Source organism: Mustela nivalis (assembly GCF_964662115.1).
Source record: "Mustela nivalis genome assembly, chromosome: 1".
NCBI classification, from domain to species: Eukaryota; Metazoa; Chordata; class Mammalia; order Carnivora; family Mustelidae; genus Mustela; species Mustela nivalis.
The window spans coordinates 7969739-7983851 of NC_139020.1; the positions used below are offsets into that span (position 1 = coordinate 7969739).

General features: G+C 38.3%; 1 protein-coding gene across 8 annotated transcripts in view; it reads right to left on the reverse strand.

Moving 5' to 3' along the window:
- The window catches only part of TTC3 (tetratricopeptide repeat domain 3), a 131304-nt gene that overhangs the window by 81829 nt on the left and 35362 nt on the right, over positions 1-14113 (reverse strand). For all 8 annotated transcript variants that reach the window (XM_082722545.1, XM_082722543.1, XM_082722544.1 and 5 more), the window contains 4 exons: positions 3446-3608; positions 2452-2497; positions 1493-1613; positions 282-345 (listed from right to left, as the gene is read on the reverse strand). In XM_082722545.1, coding sequence (XP_082578671.1) covers positions 282-345; positions 1493-1613; positions 2452-2497; positions 3446-3578 — 364 coding nt within the window. In that variant the 5' untranslated portion in view covers positions 3579-3608. The remainder of the gene's footprint in view (positions 1-281; positions 346-1492; positions 1614-2451; positions 2498-3445; positions 3609-14113) is intronic.

Consider the following 14113-nt stretch of genomic DNA (forward strand, 5'->3'; position numbering starts at 1 on the left):
AAGGTGAAAAACACTGGCCTCATGGAAATTAGTTAGCAAAGAGTTTATGTCCTTCCTTTCTATTCCATTTACTTGAATTTCTAAAATTAAATTTATTAAAAAATATGAAAAGACTAAGTGTTGATTTCAAATAAGTATTCAGTGTTTTCTTAACACAGAAGCAGTATGAAGTAAAAGGAAAGTAATAGCAAATGTATGCAAGACTCATGCAAATACTGGGGATGCAGTTTTAGGAATGCTATATTAATTCAGCAAACAACTTACATAAGGAAAAATCTTACCTGATGGTGGCAGAAATTCAGGATGACAGTCACAATCATCTGCCTTCAAAGCTTCATCTACCACCTACCCATGAAAACAAAATTTGTGAGATTTTCAAAAAATAAAGCCATGAAGAATTCAATAACTAAATAATAAAAAAGAATAGAACAGAATTTACCCAAGAGCCTAAAATAACCAGCTGGTAATTAGGCCTAAATGAATAAACAAACAAAATGATAACTAGTAATATGAGATTCTAAATGACAAATTCTCTAATGATAACTCTACTTCCAACACCTGGCATGATGCCTGACAGGTCTATTGTTCGATAAGTATACCGAATAAATATTATCGCATCTTTCCTTATGCTCCTCTAACTGAATACAGCCTCTGAGATTTTTATTAACAAGAAAAGGATGACACAGTGAGCTGGAAAAGTTCCCTTAATGCCTATTAGCCACGTACTCCAAAACACCAATTCCTTTTTCCCTCGCAAATCCTAGAAAGAAGTATTAACGTGGACTTGGTGATAATGCCAAGTTTTTAGCACACTACCGTTCAGAGGAAAACTCAGATTCAGGTCATTTGGGATACCAATCACAGAGCCAGGCTAAAAGGCTTAGAGGTACCCTCAGAAACCATGAGGCCTGGGTGCTGATAAGCTCAGCAGGGAGTCAAGGCTGGGGACCACTGCTGGGAAAAGCAACAAAGGCTGCAGAAAGGCCTTGGGCAGAGATGGGAAGAGTGTGCCTTCCAGGCCCAACATAACACAAGTCGGATGGGCAGGCTCGTGTGGTGCCAGGTAGGTAAGAGATTGCAAAAGGGAAAAGGAAGAAGAAAAACTGACAGTACTGTAAGGAATGGGATGACAAGGCCACTAGACCCCACTGTCACTCATTCCCAAGTGGCTGTTTGACTGAGAGACATGTAAAGCAGGAAAAGCATACTAAGAGAACTATCGAAGTAGTAAAATGAAATTTAGAAAAAAAATATTTTGAAAACACACAAATGTGATTTCAAAAGAAACTGTCATAACTGAAATATTCTCTTCATAGTTGAAGGAGATAGTTAGAATATTGAAAAGAAAAGACTCACTCTCTTCATATTAGAGGCAAAAAGGAATTCATACCATCAAAATACTTAATTTCCATTCTCACCAGACTACTACTGTGAAAACATGAGACTACCTATACTTGAAACCATTTTAATTTTAGCTTTTAACTGAACCTACCTTTAGATTCTGATTACCACCGTTTGCCATTTCGTGGTTAGATTTTCTGGAATCTTTTTCGGTTTCCACAAAGTTAAGTGAAGTACTAAATGCAGGTGCTGATAAACTGGGTATGTAGGCCCTGAGAGGGAATACGAGAAATAATAATTTTATTTCTATTGATTAGCATGCATTTTTAAAAAGTTATCCTTCAAATAAATAGGTTCCAGCAAATACCACTTTTCTTCCTTGAAAGCAGGGTAATACTGTTTTAGAAAAGGATCCACCTCTGAGATTGGGCTTTATACACAAAGATTGCTTTAAATTTCATAGTAAAAACTCAAAATAAATTAAGAACAGTTCAATATGTATTTTGGTTTCTAATATTAAAATAAGTAATTCTCCCTGTCTTAAATTTAACAGCTTCAATATCTTAGGCATCTAAAGCATGTGGGGAAAATGTCTATTTTTAGTGCCAAGTAATAAATGTAGAACCCTGGCTGTTATTTGTTTCCTTGTGAGTATATTCGAATCTGTCTATTGTCTATTTCTTGTTGTCTGTTGTCACTTTCTAGTGTTCTAGTCCTTAAGATACTGGGAGGCTGGTGGCAGATTTTTCCAGGACAGAGGCTAAGGGTTAAAGGTACAGACTGTGTCCCTGCTCTCTGCCAGGACCCTCAATGTACAAACTGTTCCCACCCAAGCACAGTGACATCCATTTAACACTTCACCCACCTTTTCCCAAGGCTTAGGCTACTGATCTTCCACAAATATACATACAAATGGTTCAGTAAAACAATTGGCAAAACAAATCTGACAATTCACAGGTCACCTGATCTGAGACACAAACCACTCTTTCTTCCCTCCCCAACTTTACTGTGGTTGTTATTAGCCACAAAGCATCAGATACAGTGATTCTTAAATCTACAGGGCAAAGCCATCCCAAGTAACAGCTACTGATCTGATTGGAATTAACTCACCTGCTTTCATAAAAGGCTTTAATTGGATTTCTAGTTGGTGTTCGACCTATAAAAATCAATCACACACATGCATAGTAATCAGTGGATTGGCAACACATACTTTGAAGAGATTTCCAAATATCCCTTAAGCTGACAGTAAAAACATCAAATTTACAGAACTGAAAAATAAACCTTAATAATTTTATATTTTCAGATGTTTTGAGTTTTAGGATGGCATCAGCAAAATGTTACACAGCCTTATTTGACATACATTACATGTGATCATTGACTAGATGCAGGAGTATATAAATCTGAATCAGAGATGGTTCCTGTCTTCAAGGAGCTCACAATCTTATAATCATGTTACGTTGGATAATAACAGCTCAGCTCAGCTCCCCAAGACACTAAATACCCAAAAAGAAAAACAGGAAAGACCTATACACAGGAAGTATAGAGTAAGGGAATTTTAGGCATTGGAGAAAGCAAAATACTTAGGAGAGAAAACAAGAGAATGAAAATCTAGAATTCTAGCCCACACACCTGATTTGTGATATATGTGTACATACCCACATACAGATGTATATATGCAAAAATGTTCCGCATGCTATAGAATGAGCCACATACTTGGTGCAAAAACATCAAACAATTCTACTGAAGGGTCTTTTCTTTAAGAAATAACCATAACGGAGGAAAAAATTTTAAATAATTTTGCTTCAAAAGTCTTCACTTTACCTAAAATCTCAAGGTGGCATATTTTACTACAGAAGAATAAATAATAATTTGTTATTTCAAATAAAAAATTCTAATCACTTATAATTACCTAGTGGAATATAACACTAACATACTTCAACACAGACAGAAATGTAAAACTTCAGTGACTTGACCAAGATAACATAACAAAATAAGCACAAAATCACCTGAGAGTTGATTTATGGTCCTCCATTAATCCAAGAAACCCACCTTCAAAAGTTTTAAAGGGAATTCAACTGTAACCAAAGAATCTTAGGTGAAATACCTTGCAGGTCTTCTATTTGTTTTTGTAACTTTACATGCTGCTGAATTAGATCCTTGATTCCCTCAGGGTCATTTTTACAGAGTTTTTGAGCTTTTATGTTTGCTTGCAGGGCCCAGTCATATTCCCCCAGCATAGAAAGAGCAGCACAATAACGATAATGACCCTGTTCCAAAAGATAAATTTAATTTTTTCTCAAAAGTATGCTTAAGTTAAAGAAAATAGATAAGGAAAAATATTTTGCTTGCAAACTGATTACTTAAAATGTTAGATTAGGATCCTATCAATGAAAAATTTTAAAAAATGTTAGTACCTATGAGGAAATAAAATTACCTAAATGAGCTGAAGTGAACTTATGAATAGTATTTATAATAATTTTAACTAGAGATCAGTATTTTTGCTTAAGAGATTTCTGTACCCCAAATAAAATAATTCAACCTTTATGATATTTTACTAGTAAAGAATGAAATATATTATTTTATGCCAAATAAAGTACAAAAATTCATTAAAAATAAGTAACTGAATTTTTTCAAAACATTTTAAGGCAATAATAGTCTCTAAGTCACTGTGTTCCCCACACTTTGAAAATCAAAGAAATTTTAGAGCTGTAAGGAACAATTAGCTAATATAGTCGTTTTCCAACCCCTCTGAAGGATATGGTCAGATAAGGGGTACATCTAAGGCTAGACCTTCCATTCGGTTTCCTCTTAATCAGCTTTTAATTATTTTATCTCTAAATGTAGTCCTTGGCTTTAAGAAAAGGTCCGAAAAACCACAGATTTACTCAGTTCCAATGATCAGGGATTTTGTTTTGTTTTGGATGCTACAGAACCACATCCTGGCTCGCCCCATTTACACTGTTCAGGAAATCTATCTGAAGGATGAACATTTTAACCTAGAAAGCTAATACCAAGCCTGAAGTTAACTCAACCACCCCCTCTCTTCCAGCTACTCACAAACTAAACTCCCATTGTAGGCACAGTATCTCCACTTGTGAATTGACTTACCCATGAAAGAGGCTAGAAATTGGCCTAATGTCATACTTATTTAGAGGCAAACCAAAGAATCCTGACCTTATGACTCCAGGTCCAGAGCTTTTTCCTCCTTCCTACAGATTTTACAAAGAACGTTCTCATTCTAAGAGAAACTACTAAATCAAAAATAAGTAACCCTTTTAGCAAAGATGAGCTTTTCACGAAAAAAAAGGCCAGAAACAAGTTTGGGGACGTTTGTTCATGCAGGTTCGGTACATATGTAATCCTGCTCCTGTACACCATCCCAAGTTCCGAAACACTGTTTTAGCCAGACTACTTGGACTCAGATCTCAATCAAATTGCATTTGCTCAAACTGCTTTTCCTCAAAAGGCATATGAAGATAGAGCTCTCAGATATGCCACAAAACCAACATCCTATCACCCAGGACTATTTCAACTTCAAAATTTAGGTAATTACATTAAAAAAGCAATCAAAGCATAAGATACATGACAGATTATAAACCATACCTGCTAAATTTATAAAAAACACTTTTTTTTATCTTCCCCACCCCCCAGCTCCCCAGCCTCCCACATTCCTTAATTTTTCCTGGGTCCTTTTCCCTAAACTCTACAAAACCTAGTATAATGTCAATTGGCTGAAAAATGAATTTATTCAGAACTCATTGCTCAGGTTATTTGAACGATGCTCAAATTAGCAAAAAGGTATCTCAGAGAGTTTTCTGAACCCAATTACAAGACGAAGTTTTACTTTTCTTTGACATTACCTCACTCTCTTTCACACATATAGAAATTCCCTATTGTTCATCTGCTTAGCATCCCCTCCTTTTGGTGCCACCATGTCCCTACTCCACACAGCAATGGCAGAACTGGGACTAGTGCTCCATCTCAAAAATGAATGGGGAGAAGCATATGACCCAGGAGACCGACAAACTGAAATATGCACCATTTTCCAGGTCATAGGATCAATCCACTGGTGAACACATGGCTCAATCAGGATCAGTGTGAGGCACCCATTAGGTGTACTATATAGGTACTAGAAGAGGTTCTATTGCCACTAGAATTAACAGTTATTAAGGATATCAGTTTGGGGTTCCCACTACATGGTAAAAGTCTTTTTCAAAAAACCAAGAGAGCCCACACTCTAATTACCACTGGTGGTCAAGATGGAGTTAACAAGGATTTGGATTTACACTCTTGCCCAAAACAAATAAACAAGGACAAAACACATGAAACAACGGTTTGCAAGACACTGAGTGATTATCAGGCAACAAAACAGAGTGACCCCTGAAAAACACAACATAAGCCCTATGACTGCTCCAGCTTACTGAATGGAATTTCTAAGCCCTGGTACAGGGAGAAGGAACGCAGGCAGGGACACTAGCAGTCTCAGTTCAGAAGACAGAGACAGGAATCCAGGACAGCCAAGGCAGAACGCATTCACAGGGCAGAGGACCAAGAGGAGACTGCTCCACAGAGAAATCCAGAGATCCTTACCTAGTCCCCCTGAGTTGAGTCTTCAGGTGAGAACTAATCAGTATATGCATGTGGGACAACAACGGAAAACCCAAACCAGGGGAAGAATGACTAGAAAGACTAGTAAGGAAACAAGAGTCAGTACTCACACAGGGCCAGGAATAATTCCTGCTTCTACCAGCCAGACTGGAAAACATTGTAATTCATGGAGTAACAGGCAGAGTATTCAGAAGCATTTTGATTCAGTTGTGAATAAAAAGATAGCCCTTGACCAAATACCACTCTTGTCCCACCTATCAAAACCTAAAACAAGCCTCCAAAGACTTATACTGCTTCCAAGTAACTTTATTGCATCCCAAAAGGAAGCTCAAAAATATTTACAGATACACACAAATATCAGTAACAATGTCTCATATTAATAAAAAATTAATAGGTATGCAAAGAAGGAAAATACGATCTATAAGAAGAGAAAAGGGAGTCGACTGAAAATACTCAGAAATGACACAAATGATAGAATTAGTAGACAAGGCCTTCTCTGCGTAGAAGGGTCAGGGAGAGACTCATCAGCTAGAGAATTTTTCAAAGAGACAGTGAGAGAAGGAACACAAGCAGGGGGAGTGGGAGAGAGAGAATCAAGCTTCCCGCTCAATGTGGGGCTCAATTCCAGGACCTGAGAATCATGAACTGAGCCAAAGGCAGACGCCTCATGACTGAGCCACCCAGGTTGGGCCTCTTCTCAGGCTTGACTTCTGCACATCATTGGGTATAAAAACCTTAGTGCAGACGTGGAAAAACTGTGCAGAGAACCCTCTGATTCTGATAATTTCCAACATGAAGAAATGCTTTTGAAGGATTTTTAAGAAGTCACACAACTTAATTATCCATTAGAGAGGCAAAATTTATACATCTATTTCATCCAATGACAACTCAAGAATATCTGAAGTTGGCAAGATGGCAGAGGAATGGGAGACTGAGATATCATCAGGTCCCAGGAGTTCAGCTAGGTAGTTATCAAACCATTCTGAACACCTACAAACTCAACAGGAAATAGAAGAGAAGAAGAGCAGCAATTCCAGGAACAGAAAATCGACCACTTTCCAGAAGGTAGGATGTGCGGAGAAGTGAATCCAAAGTGACAGGAATATGGACCACAGTGGGAGGGGCTGACTCCTGGCAAGTGAAAGAGAAGCGGAGCACAAAATGAAAACATTTAGAAGTCTGCTCTACTGAGGGATGTCACTCCAGAAGCTAAGCAGGGGGTGGAGCCCTGCAGGTCTAAGGACCCACGGGATCACATAAAGACCTGGGGTGTCTGACTGTGGCAGAGCTGCCAGGTATCGGAGCACAGAAGCCAGCTACAGAGACGGAGCCGAGGAGTGGGCTCTCAGCTCAGGGTTCCCTTACACCATGATCCAAGGCACAGTCAAGCTACTGCTCTTTGAGCAGGGACCCCACAAGTGGCAGATCCGGACAGACCCCCTCCTTCCTCCTCTGGGAGGAGCAGCTCGGGAGCATGCTACAGGAATCTACTGGGTTTGGAGATGCTAAACAGTGCCATGCACCCGAGATAGAAACAGGCAGTCACAGGCTGGGCAAGCTCCAAGTGCAGCTGGTAACCAGGGAAACAGGAGGGATTGACTGCTTTTCTCTGAAGGCACACTAAGGAGTGGGGCCCTGACCCCTTGGCTCCTAAAGGGCCAGAGAATGTGAGGCCACCATCTTCATTCCCATCCTCCAGAGTTGTACAGAAAGCATTCAGGGAACAAAAGCTACCCAGAGCAAACCCAAGCAGATTACTTAGCCTGGTCCTGGTTCTCTAAGCAAAGAGAGAACCTAAAAGTAACAGACCAGAAAGGAATAGAGACAATATACAGTAACAGTCACCTTACAGGCAATACAATGGCACTAAATTCACATCTCTCAATAGTTACCCTGAATGTAAATGGGCTAAATGCCCAAATCAAAAGACAGAGGGTATCAGGATGGGTAAAAATACAAGACCATCGATATGTTTTCTACAAGAAACTCATTTTAGACTCAAAAACACCTCCAGATTGAAAGTGAGGGGTTGGAAAACAATTTACCATGCTAATGGACATCAAAAGAAAGCTGGGGTGGCAATCCTTATATCAGACATATTAGATTTTCAGCCAAAGACTATAATAAGAGATGAAGAAGGACACTATATCCTACTTAAAGTGTCTGTCTAACAAGAAGAGCTAAATCTATGTCCCTAACATGGGAGCAGCCAATTATATAAGCCAATTAATAAAATCAAAGAAATACATTGACAATAATACGATAATACTAGGGGACTTTAACACACACCCCCTCACTGAAATGGACAGATCATCTAAGCAAAAAATTAACAAGGAAATAAAGGCTTTAAAAGACACACCGGACCAGATGGACATAACAGATATATTCGTAACATTCCATCCCAAAGCAACAGAATACACTTTCTTCTCCAGTGCACATGGAACATTCTCCAGAATAGATCACATCCTGGGTCAAAATCAGGTCTCAACAGTACCAAAAGATTGGGATCATTCCCTGCATATTTTCAGACCACAATGCTCTGAAGCTAGAACTCAATCACAAGAGGAAAGTTGGAAAGAACTCAAATACATGGAGGCTAAAGAGTATCCTACTGAAGAATAAGTGGGTCAACCGGGAAATTAAAGAAGAATTGAAAAAAATTCAGGAAAACAAATGAAAGTGAAAACACAACTGTTCAAAATCTTTGGGACACAGCAAAGGCAGTCCTGAGAGGAAAATATATAGCAATACAAGCCTTTCTCAAGAAACAAGAAAGGTCTCAAGTATACAACCTAACCCTATACCTAAAGGACCTGGATAAAGAACAGCAAAGAAAGCCTAAACCCAGCAGAAGAGAAATCATAAAAGATCAGAGCAGAAATCAATGAAACAGAAACCAAAAGAACAGCAGAACAGATCAACGAAACTAGGAGCTGGTTCTTTGAAAGAACTAGTAAGATTGATAAACCCCTGGCCAGAATTATCAAAAAGAAAAGAGGAAGGACCCAAATTAATAAAATCATGAATGAAAGAGGAGAGATCACAACCAACATCAAAGAAATACAAACAATTATAAGAACATATTATGAGCAAATATATGCTAACAGATTTGACAATCTGGAAAAAATGGATGCATTCCTGGAGACATATAACCTACCACAACTGAACCAGGAAGAAATAGAACACCTGAATAGACCCATAACCAGTAAGAAGACTGAAACAGTCATCAAAAATCTCCCAAAAAACAAGAGCCCAGGGCCAGATGACTTCCCAGGGGAATTCTACTAAGCATTTAAAGAAGAATTAATACCAGTTCTCCTGAAACTGCTTCAAAAAAAAAAAAGAAAGAAAGAAATGGAAGGAAAACTTCTAAACTCATTTATGAGGCCAGCATTACCTTGATCCCAAAACCAGACAAAGGCCCCATCAAAAAGGAGAATTAGAGACCAATATTCTTGATGAACACAGATGTGAAAACTCTCACCAAAGTTTAGCCAACAGGATCCAACAGTACATTAAAAGGATTATTCACCATGACCAAGTGGGATTTATTCCTGGGCTTCAAGGTTAGTTCAACATCTGCAAATCAATCAATGTAATACACTACATTAATAAAAGAAAGAACAAGAACCATATGATCCTCTCAACAGATGCTGAAAAAGCATTTGACACAGTACAGCATCCTTTCTTGATCAAAACTCTTCACGGTGTAGGCATAGAGGGTACATACCTCAATATCATCAAAGCCATCTATGAAAAACCCACATAAAATATCATTCTCAATGGGAAAAACAGAAAGCTTTTCCCCTAAGGTCAGGAACATGGCAGGGATGTCACTATCACCACTGCTATTCAACACAGTACTAGAAGTCCTAGCCTCAGCAATCAGACAACAAAAAGAAATTAAAGGCATCTGAATCAGCAAAGAAGTCAAACTCTCACTCTTTGCCAATATGATACTTCACGTGGAAAACCCAAGAGACTCCACTCCAAAACTGCCGGAACTCATACAGGAATTCAGTAAAGTGTCAAGATATAAAATCAATGCACAGAAATCAGCTGCATTTCTATACACCAACAGCAAGACAGAAGAAAGAGAAATTAAGGAGTCAATCCTATTTACAACTGTACCCAAAACCATAGGGATAAACCTAACCAAAGAAGCAAAGACCCTGTACTCAGAAAACCATAAAGTACTCATGAAAGAAATTGAGGAAGACACAAAGAAATGGAAAAACCTTCCATGCTCATGGACTGGAAGAACAAATATTGTGAAAATGTCTATGCTACCTAAAGCAAACTACACATTTAACACAATCCCTATCAAGATACCATCAATTTTTTTCCAAGAAATGGAACAAATAATCCTAAAATTTATATGGAACTAGAAAAGACCCCAAATAGCCAGAGGAATGTTGAAATAGAAAGCCAAAGTTGGTGGCATCACAATTCCAGACTTTAAGCTCTATTACAAAGCTGTCATCATAAAGACAGTAAGGTACCGGCACAAAAACAGACACATAGATCAATGGAACAGAATAGAGAGCCCAGAAATAGACCCTCAACTCTATGGTCAACTAATCTTTGATAAAAAATGGAAAAAAGACAGTCTCTTCAACAAGTGGTGTTGGGAAAACTGGACAGCCACATGCAAAAGGATGAAACTGGACCATTTCCTTATACCACACAAAGAATACATTCAAAATGGATGAAAGACCTCAATGTGAGACAGGAATCCATCAAAATCCTTGAGGAGAACACAGGCAGCAATCTCTTCCACCTCAGCCGCAGCAACTTCCTAGAAACATTGCCAAAAGCAAGGGAAGCAAGGGCAAAAATGAACTATTGGGATTTCATCAAGATCAAAAGCTTCTGCACAGCAAAGGAAAAAATAGTCAACAAAACCAAAAGACAACTGACACAGTGGGAGAAGATATTCACAAATGACATACTAGATAAAGGACTAGTATCCAAAATCTATAAGGAACTTATCAAACTCAACGCCCAAAGAACAAATAATCCAATCAAGAAATGGGCAGAAGACATGAATAGACATTTCTGCAGACATTCAGATGGCCAACAGACACATGAAAAAGTGCTCTACATCACTCGGCATCAGGGAAATACAAATCAAAACCACAATGAGATACCACCTCACACCAGTCAGAATGGCTAAAATTAACAAGCCAGGAAATGACATGTTGGCAAGGATGTGGAGAAAGGGGAAGCCTCCCACACTGTTGGTGGGAATACCAGTTGGTACAGCCACTCTGGAGAACAGTATGGAGGTTCCTCAAAAAGTTGAAAATAGAGCTACCCTATGATCCAGCAATCACACTACTGGTATTTACACTAAAGATACCAATGTAGTGATCCGAAGGGGCACATGCACCTCAATGTTTATAGCAGCAATGTCCACAATAGCCAAACTATGGAAAGAAGCTAGATGTCCAACAACAGATGAATGGATAAAGAAGATATGGTGTGTATGTATGTATGTATGTGTGTGTATACACACACACACACACACACAATGGAATACTACTCAGCCATCAAAAGAACAAAATCTTGCCCTTTACAACATGGATGGAACTAGATGGTATTATACTGAGTGAAATAAGTCAATCAGAGAAAGACAATTATCATATGATCTCTCTGATATGAGGAATTTGAGAGGCAGGGCGGAGTTTGTGGGTGTAGGGAAGGAAAAAAAAATGAAACAAGATGTGATCGGGAGGGAGAAAAACTGTAAGAGACTCTTAATCTCATGAAACAAACTGAGGGTTGCTGGGGTTTGGGGGGTAAAGGATAGGGTGGCTGGGTTATGGACACTGGGGAGGGTATGTGCTATGGTTAGTGCTGTGAAATGTGTAAGCCTGATGATTCATAGACCTGTACCCCAGGACAAATAATACATTAAATGTTAATAAATAAATAGATAATACACACACACACACACACACACACACAAATAATTAGTAGACAGGAACATTAGAACGGTTACTATAAACATATTCCACATCTTCAAGAAGTCAAAAAAAACTGAACATATTAAGATATGAAACACATAAAGAACACTCAAACTGACATTCTAAAGACGGAAGTTATAGCATTTAAGGTGAAAAAATACATCAGATGAAATTGGGGAAGATTAGACATTGTAGAAGAAAAAACATCAGTGAACTCAATACAGCAACAGAACCCACCTAAAAAGAAACACTAAATGAAAAGGGAGAAAAGAGACTGAAAATAAAGCTAATAAACAGGAAAGAAAAACTGAGAAATGGGAAGAAAAATGTGTATAAACCTGGATCCAGCCATGCCTGAAGGTAATGCCTAGACTTTTCAATTACATGAGCCAACTACTTAGGCCAAATCTGAGTTAGGTTTTGTCATTCACAAACAAAAGTCTTAATATACCCCTCAATATTAAAGGTTCTTATGGACATCTGTGAGGCTACCGGTTTGTATGCTACATAACAATATCAAAAGGCAATGCAGAGAGAAATGTCAACAAATGCCTATGGACAATACCATAAAAATTCCCACTGTATGGGATACGATGACATCCTCTCTCAGGCCTGAAAGCACACGCAGGGCAGATGTCATTGTACCAGTCTTCTCTATCTGGAAAGAAGGCAGAACAATGGCCCACCCTCAGAGAATCTACAGAGAACCTTGTTATATATGTTTATGTCCTAGAGGCATGATTAAACAGACATGGGCTCATAGTTACTCTGAAGTAGAAGTACAGAATGCACCTTGCACAGTTCACCTTTGCTTCTGAAGTTTAAGCTACCTTTTAATGAGCACTTCTTTCCAATAAAAGAAAATGAAAAAATTACCTTGGTATAGTTACATTTTTTTAATACTTGCTAGGATTTGTATTTTTCATCTATACAAATATTTCTGCAATTATCATAAAACATGTGTATTTAAATAAAATGAATGAACCCACATAAATATAGTCAACAGATCTTTGATGAAGATAACAAAGGTAATAAAATGAAGTGAATAGAGCCTTTGCAACAGTGATGTTGGGGCTTCTACATGCAAAAAAAAAAAAAAGGAAGAAAGAAAGAAAAAAGAATCTAGACCTTATACTCTCCACAAAAATTAACTAAAAGTGAATCACAGACCTAAATGTAAAATGCAAAAATAGTAATGACTTTTTAGATACCATACCAAAGGCATGATCAATGAAAGAAATAACTTATAAGCTGGACTTTAAAAACTTCTCTCTGAAAATTGCTATCAAGAAAATGAGAAGACAAGCTGCAATCAAGAAGAAAATATTTAGCAGACATATTTGATAAGGTCTGTTACCCAAAATATAAACAAATTCTTAAAATTCAGCAAAAAGAAAACAACTAATTAAAAAAGATCCTAACAGACACCTCATCAAGGAAGGTATTCGGTGGCAAATGAGCACATGAAAAGATGCTCCACATCGTATGTCATTAGGGAAATGCAAGTTAAAACAAGATACTACCATACACCTAGTAGGGAGGTCAAAATTCAGGACATATGCCATTAAAACCAACACTGCAATGACCACAAGGGACAAGTCCAAATGCCAAGGAGGATATGGAGAAGCAGGAACTCTCACTTGTGGCTGCTGGGAATGCAAAATGGTGCAGACACTTTGGAAAAGTTTCGCACTTCTTTAAAAAACTAAACATATTTTTGGGGCATCTGGTGGCTCAGTCAGCTAAGCATCTGCCTTCAGCTCAGGTCATAATTCCAGAGTCCTGGGACTGAGCCTACACTATGCTCCCTGCTCAGTGGGGCATCTACTTTTTCCTCTCCCAACTCTCATTCTCTCTCTCACTACCTCTATATCTCTAATAAATAAAATCTTAAACAAAACAAAAAACTAGGGGCACCTGGGTGGGTGTCTGCCTTCAGCTCAAGTCATAATCCCAGGGTCCCAAGACTGAGCCCCACATCGGGCTCCCTGCATGGCAGGGAGTCTGCTTCTCCTTCTCCCTCTATCCCTCCTCCCCTTGCTCCTCTCTCTCTGTCTCTCAAATAAATGTAAAAAAAAAAAAAAAAAAAAAAAAACCTAAAACTAAACATATTCTTGTCATATGACCCAGCAATCACTGCAATCTAGCAATCCTTGGTAATTACCCGAAAGAGTTGAAAACATGTCAACACAAAA